Here is a 6849-nt window from a genome sequence, read left to right on the forward strand (position 1 = left end):
AATGCATGCTGTTGTTTACATATCTCCAATATGGTCGCGCGTTTGGGTAACTGACCAGTGCAAACCGTCTACTCTCTTTTAAATCAATTCTTGCAGCTGATGGCACTGCACGCTTTAGAAACAGCAGTACTCTGCTTGCATCCAGTTCCTTACACACACACACACACACACACACACACACACACACACACACACACACACACACACACACACACACACACACACACACACACACACACACACACACACACACACACACACACACACACACACACACACCCACTTGAACCTGAAATATTAATTAGTTCGAAATAAAGTTCGAAAAAGTTCAAGCGAATGAGTGTTTACATTTGTCTCATAGATGTCCAAGTGCAATTACTTGCCACACAAGCCCTCTTCTTCTTGCGCACTGCTGTTAAAATGTAGCCTAGAGTGCCATCTACTGTTAAAAACTAAGCTCAAAATTGATTCCAGAGAGAATCGCGATGCATTCGGAAAATCGAATCGAACCGATTTATTGTTACACTCCTCGCTGCTAGGATGAGTTTTTTTTACTTACATATAACTTTGGGTATCCGGCATGTTTGGCCTCTACTGAAAATATCAGATCAATGTGTCCTGAGCATCAGAAATTCATGACATTTGGCAAGTTTCTTCAGACTATCTTATTGTTTTGCATGCCTTCCATGTTTGGACACTGCATTCGCAAGATCAGTCATTATGGGTAACACTGAAAAATATACCAGCCTAGCGAGCCTACATTTCCACATGAGATTTTAAGACTTTGCGCCAATAATCATTACAGCACTGTAATGGGCTTATTATTTATTGTGACAACGGGCCTTCAAACTACAACCTGACCTATTTTTAACCAGTGCTATGTGGATAAAGCATCTTTCAGAGCCAAAATGGATCCCAGAAACCTGTTCTCTGTGTATCACACTATTTGCATTTCCATTCACATCTAATTCTGATGAATGCAGTTTCTTATAGCACCACACGGGGCCAGCAGTGTACTGTCACAAAAACACAGCAGGAAAGTAGTCTACTAATGCTTACTTTTTTTGTTTACAAATAACAAATGGGTATGTGTATATTGTGTATGTGTATGTGTAATTTGGACATTTTACTTATAAGTTCACTATATAGAGAAAGATGAATGCACATAAAACATTAAACAGTACACTTGATTATAAGGGCAAGACACTAAGTAAATTAGATTTTAAATGTTACTTTATTTTGATGTTAATCAAAAATTTCCAATTTTGCAGTACAGTTCAGTGCGTATTTTGTAATGTATGGGTTTTGACCAAAAAAAATTCATGATATGGATATGAAAAAATTTAAACGTGTTACAGATGTTTAATAAATATTTCCTAAGAAATACATAATGAAAGAGACTTTTTAAAAATGTATTTGGAGTTAACAGTATGACAGAAGCTGAGTGAAGAAATTCACTCGATGCTAAGAATTATAATGGTAACTCAAGTATATTGGATGGAAAGCATCTTCATCAAGATGCATTTAAAACACAAGGCTTTTAAAGAATGTACAATCATACTAAAATGAATATGTAACATTTTGTGCATTATTAACAACCGTAATAGTTGTTACTCTAGGTACTAGTGGCACAGGACATTGACCTGAAATCTAAAAAAGAATCAGATGATCTCTGTTCAAAAAGAAAATATGTGGAGGCTCTACTGGATGACTGATGATGGAGGGGAAGTTTCCGGGGTACCGGTCGAGGAGAGTCCCTTTCGGTCCTCTGGATGAACAGGACTGGCATCAAGCCTGAGCTTCTTTTTCCTTGGCCTTCTGTTCTTGTTTATACCTGTGGGGAATAAAGAGCTTGTATAATGAACATGCCCCAACTTAGTCATACACCTAAATTACACAATATCCCAGAGGACCCAGTCTGCCTTATTGCTACCACTGAAAGTCTTCTTAAAGTGTAGATAAACAAAGCAAGCTTCACTGCAAATAAAGTGTGAAAAAAGTTTGTACTTTAAAGGATTAGTTCACTTCCAGAATAAGTTTCCTGATAATTTACTCACCTCCATGTCATCCAAGATGTTCATGTCTTTCTTTCTTCAGTCGAAAAGGAATGAAGGTTTTTGAGGAAAACATTCCAGGATTTTTCTCCATATAGTAGACTTCGACGCGTGCCAATGGTCAATGCAACTTCAAAAGGTGTCCCAAACAAGGAATAAGGGTCTTATCTAGCGAAACGTTTGGTCATTTTCTAAAAACCCCCCACAAATGCTCGTCTTGTACTCAAACTCACGCATGTGTGAGGTAGGCAGAAGTACTCACCCAATGTTTACAAAGCGAACATGCAAAGAAATTCAAACGGCCCCTATAAAAAAGGTAAAACAAAGTTTTTGGACAATTTTGAATTTGGAGGAGAAAATTAGTTTTTCGCCTTACCCTACCTTTTTTGGAGTACACAGACGAAGAACCGACCATGCGTGACTTTTCCAACGTGATTCTGTAATGCTAGTGCAAGATGAGCATTTGTGGTTAAAAAGTACTAACATTTAAATTAATTTGCTAGATAAGACCCTTATTCCTCGGCTGGGATTGTGTAGAACCCTTTGAAGCTGCATTGAAACTGCAATTTGGATCTTCACCATTATATGGAGAAAAATCCTGAAATGATTTCCTCAAAAACCTTACTTTCTTTTCGACTGAAGAAAGAAAGAAACATCTTGGATGACATGGGGGTGAGTAAATCTGACGTCCCTGTGTCCTTCTTGGCATAAAGCAGAAGTTATGTTCGTCTTTTCTTCTTTATTGTGACATATACGAAAAGGCTTCTCAAATGAGAGAAAGAAATGTAGGGAAGGAATGAATTTGGTCCAGCAGGAATTGATTGGGTCATTGTCATTTGCTATTGCCACAATCTCATGTGAGTGACGGGTTGCTGGAGGGGGAGGTTATTGTCCTGTTCTCGCATCAGTGAACACGTCATTTTGATTAAAGATTACAAGGACACGTAAATTAAAAAAAAAAGACGTGCACAGATATCATTTATAAACACAAAAAAAATATCCTATTAAAAAAAAGCCATTGACTGATCCAGAAATGAATCACATGCATCTGTTGTGAATGACGTGATATCAGGTGGATTTTACACAAGCTATCATGCACTTCACTGCCAGAGTGATTGCGTCAGCTCAATGTTTGTTTGGAAACTGGACAAAAGTCTAAAACTCAAGAACAATCACCTTTTGCCCGTTTCCCTATTTAAGTGATTTTACAGCATGTACTCTATGTTAGTACTCACTTCCATATTCTGAAGAGCTGTGATCCTCCTGCACCTCCAACAAAGAAGTTTACAGCAAAGAGATTCCAGTTCTTGGGAATAATAACCAATGAATACCTAGACCAAATAAGACCTGAAAAACAGGGAGTGAGGCGGATTATGATATTCAAATTGTGCAGTTTGTTTTTAAAGAATTGGTTACTGTGTGATATTTACCTGTGGCTGTCAGCACAGCAGATTGGGAGGTACTGAGTTTCTCTGCTGGACGTGTCATGTCTGCTAAGCCAGCCATGACCAGCCCCTGTGTGAAATTAGAAATTAAACAAATGCTATATGCACAGTTGAAGTCAAAAGTTTACACACACATTGCAGAATCTGCAAAATGTAAATTGTTTTACCAAAATAAAATGGATCATTCAAAATGCATGTAATTTTTTATTTAGTATTGACCTGAAAAAAATATTTAACATAAGTCTTTTACATATAGTCTACAAGAGAAAATAATTTATAAAAATGATCCCGTTCAAAAGTTTACACACTGCATTAAGAGCCAGGGGTGTGAACTTTTGAACAGATTGAAGGTGTGTACATTTTTCTTATTTTGCCTAAATATCATATTTCTTTCATTTAGTACTAGTACTACAAAAAAATACACAGCTGTGGATCATTCAGGCAACACAGCATTAAGAATCTAGTGTATGTAAACTTTTGAACGGGGTCATTTTTATAAATTATTTTCTCTTTTGGACCATATGTAAATATCTTTTATGTTAAATATTTTTTTCAGGCCAATACTAAATAAAACGTAACATGCATTTTGTATGATCCCTCTTATTTTGGTCAAATAATTAACATAAATCAGATTCTGCAAGGTGTACGTAAACTTTTGACTTCAACTGTATATATAAATAAATATCAATCAATCAATCAATCAATCAATCCAAAGAACATCCAGATACTGTGTGTTATTAGTTTTACCCATTTAAACATTGGTGCCCAGAAGAAAACAGTCTTTGGACCTAAACAAAAAGCAAATCAATACAGTTAAACTCACGTTCCACAGCTCAAAGGTTCACAGAGAATGTGTACAGTTATGACAGGTATCAGGTGATTCAACTTACAAAGCCTAAAGTACTGATTTAGAAGATAATTATTAGGTAAATTAAAAATAATAATAAAAACTTGTTCTTGCAAGTACACTTTGTGGTTGTGTTATGGCACCAAATATAATATCTTTCACAAACATATTTTAAAGTGCTAAAGGACACAACCTTGAACTCGCATGCCTAGATTTTCAATAAGAGATACACCATACAATGGCTGATAATACAAATGTTTAACCAATTATGGATTATTACCCATAAACCGTCAGCGTTTAAATATTTAATAACACTAAATGCACTGATCAGACAGCTTAGTAGAGTTCAAGACATCACTGAAGTACATAATGCAACATTTGTTTTAGAACAAGAGACATACAAAATGTGCAGGGCAGGGGAGACTCGAGGACAGGTTTGAAAATCCCTATTTTAGAATATCTAAAAACAATCAGCATTTTAAAAATCTATTTTGATATAATTTTAGTAAAAGATCAGTCATTCCTGGTGTTAAGTAGGTCCTCTCCCTCAGTCAAACATGAAAATGAGATCACATTTTGTATGCCAGAAGAGTTATTTTGCTAATTCTTTTTTTTTGTTTCCTGTCAGTCAAGCTTTGCTCATCAACACGCATGTAATTTGATCTCTAGGCTTTCTTCCACCACTGACTAGTACTATAAACACACTGACATGAGCTTATTAGAACAGAAAATATATTCAGCTATTCAATAACACAAAATATTACCGAGAATGATTTCTGTTTGTCAAGGGCACTTTCCACGAAATACAGTACACTTCAATGACCCGTAACCTTTTTTGACTTTCTCTTTCATTACATGTAAATTTAAAATCTAACCTGTACAATTTATTATTTCAGAAATCAGAAATATATCATAATACTAATAATTAGTAATACTAGCTGGACTATTACAAAATCACATAAATGAAGACTTTTAACAGCATTTAGTCACATAAAATTAGTTTAAACATATGTGACCCTGGATCACAAAACCTGTCTTAAGTAGTATATTTGTAGCGATGGCCAAAAACACATTACAGGGGTAAAAAATATAATTTTTTCTTTTATGCCAAAAATCATTAGGGTATAATGTAAAGATCATGTTCCATGAAGATATTTGATAAATTTCCTAACGTAAATATATCAAAACGTAATTTATAATTAGCAATATGCATTGCTAAGAACTTAATTTGGACAACTTTAAAGGTGATTTCCTAAGTATTTAGATTTTTTTTGCACCTTCCAGACATTTAAAAAGTTGCATCTCGGCCAAATATTGTCCTATCCTAACAAACCATGCATCAATGGAAAGCATATTTATTCAGCTTTGATTGTATAAATGTAAATCTCAATTTCACAAAATTGACCCTTTTGACTGGTTTGTGGTCCAGGGTCACATATTTATTTAAGCACAAGTTTAAGCACATCTTTTCATTGACCAACTGTTTAAAATAAAAAGACAAAGTTAAACATTTCTGTATCTAAAACCTCAATTCCATACTAGGCTATGCATCTAAGGAGACTAATTCTGATCTATCCGTGCACCAAGTTCATTATTACCTTTTTTTTAAGCATTGTAGTCTGTTTTTGACCTTAAATAATAAGAAAACATTGCTCAGGTAGCAGTCTCTATGGCGGCACAGTCAAATGCCAAACTTCAGTGTATGCTGCCACTTCAAGAGGTTAATAGGACAGGTATCAGTGACAAATAAGCTGTCACGCTAACAGCATTGGAGTTACCTGCAGGGTGATTATAAATAGGTTTCAGTTTAGCCGGTAGCATATGTTCGATCCTGTCGAGGATTCTGTGGTAAGACGCTCTCAGCCCCACCATAGCCATGATGACTGCTAAACAAGCTAAACACTACCACTGCACGCACAGAAATACCGATTAGATTGTGCAAAGCACTCTACTGCTATTGACCGGGATGTTTCCAAAAGGCAAGAGCCTGCAGTCAGGAAAACAAGACCTCTGGACGAGCATAAAGTACAAAGTCTATGTTATTGTCCTACTCTCGACCTTGCTAATGCAGTTTCCTGCTATGTTGTCGTGTCAGTGGGGACGCGTCGCAAAACTAATTGCGTCATGACGTAATGAGCCTCTTCTTCTTCTTCTTCTATTGACTTTTTATGGCGGTTGGCAAACAAACGATAGGTGCATTCCCGCCACCTACTGGGCTGGAGTGTGGACCCTTGATATCAGGAAGAATCTATATTATATATTCATAACAAAAAAAAAAAATAAATAAATAAAAAAATAAAAAAAAAAAAAAATAAAAAAATTATATATATATACACACATACATATATACACATATATACATATATACATATATATATACATATACATACACATACATACATACATACATACATACACACATACACAATTATATAAACCAAAATTATATCTTTCTAAATCCTGTGGAACAATTCAGTTTTTTTTAAGTATCTCATCAATGCTT

The 6849-nt window shown here is 35.3% G+C and overlaps 1 protein-coding gene across 1 annotated transcript; it reads right to left on the reverse strand.

Annotated features, from left to right (window-relative positions):
- Window positions 1–1215: 1215 nt before the first annotated feature.
- On the reverse strand, window positions 1216–6461 carry mpc2b (mitochondrial pyruvate carrier 2b). The gene is made up of 5 exons (XM_073845519.1): window positions 6125–6461; window positions 4247–4287; window positions 3485–3569; window positions 3290–3401; window positions 1216–1834 (listed from the first exon to the last, which is right to left on the reverse strand). The coding sequence occupies exons 1-5, from the start codon at window positions 6222–6224 to the stop codon at window positions 1789–1791; spliced, it is 384 nt and encodes a 127-aa protein (XP_073701620.1). The 5' UTR covers window positions 6225–6461; the 3' UTR covers window positions 1216–1788.
- Window positions 6462–6849: the final 388 nt, after the last annotated feature.

The sequence above is a fragment of the Garra rufa genome, chromosome 8 (assembly GCF_049309525.1).
Source record: "Garra rufa chromosome 8, GarRuf1.0, whole genome shotgun sequence".
Lineage (NCBI taxonomy): Eukaryota > Metazoa > Chordata > Actinopteri > Cypriniformes > Cyprinidae > Garra > Garra rufa.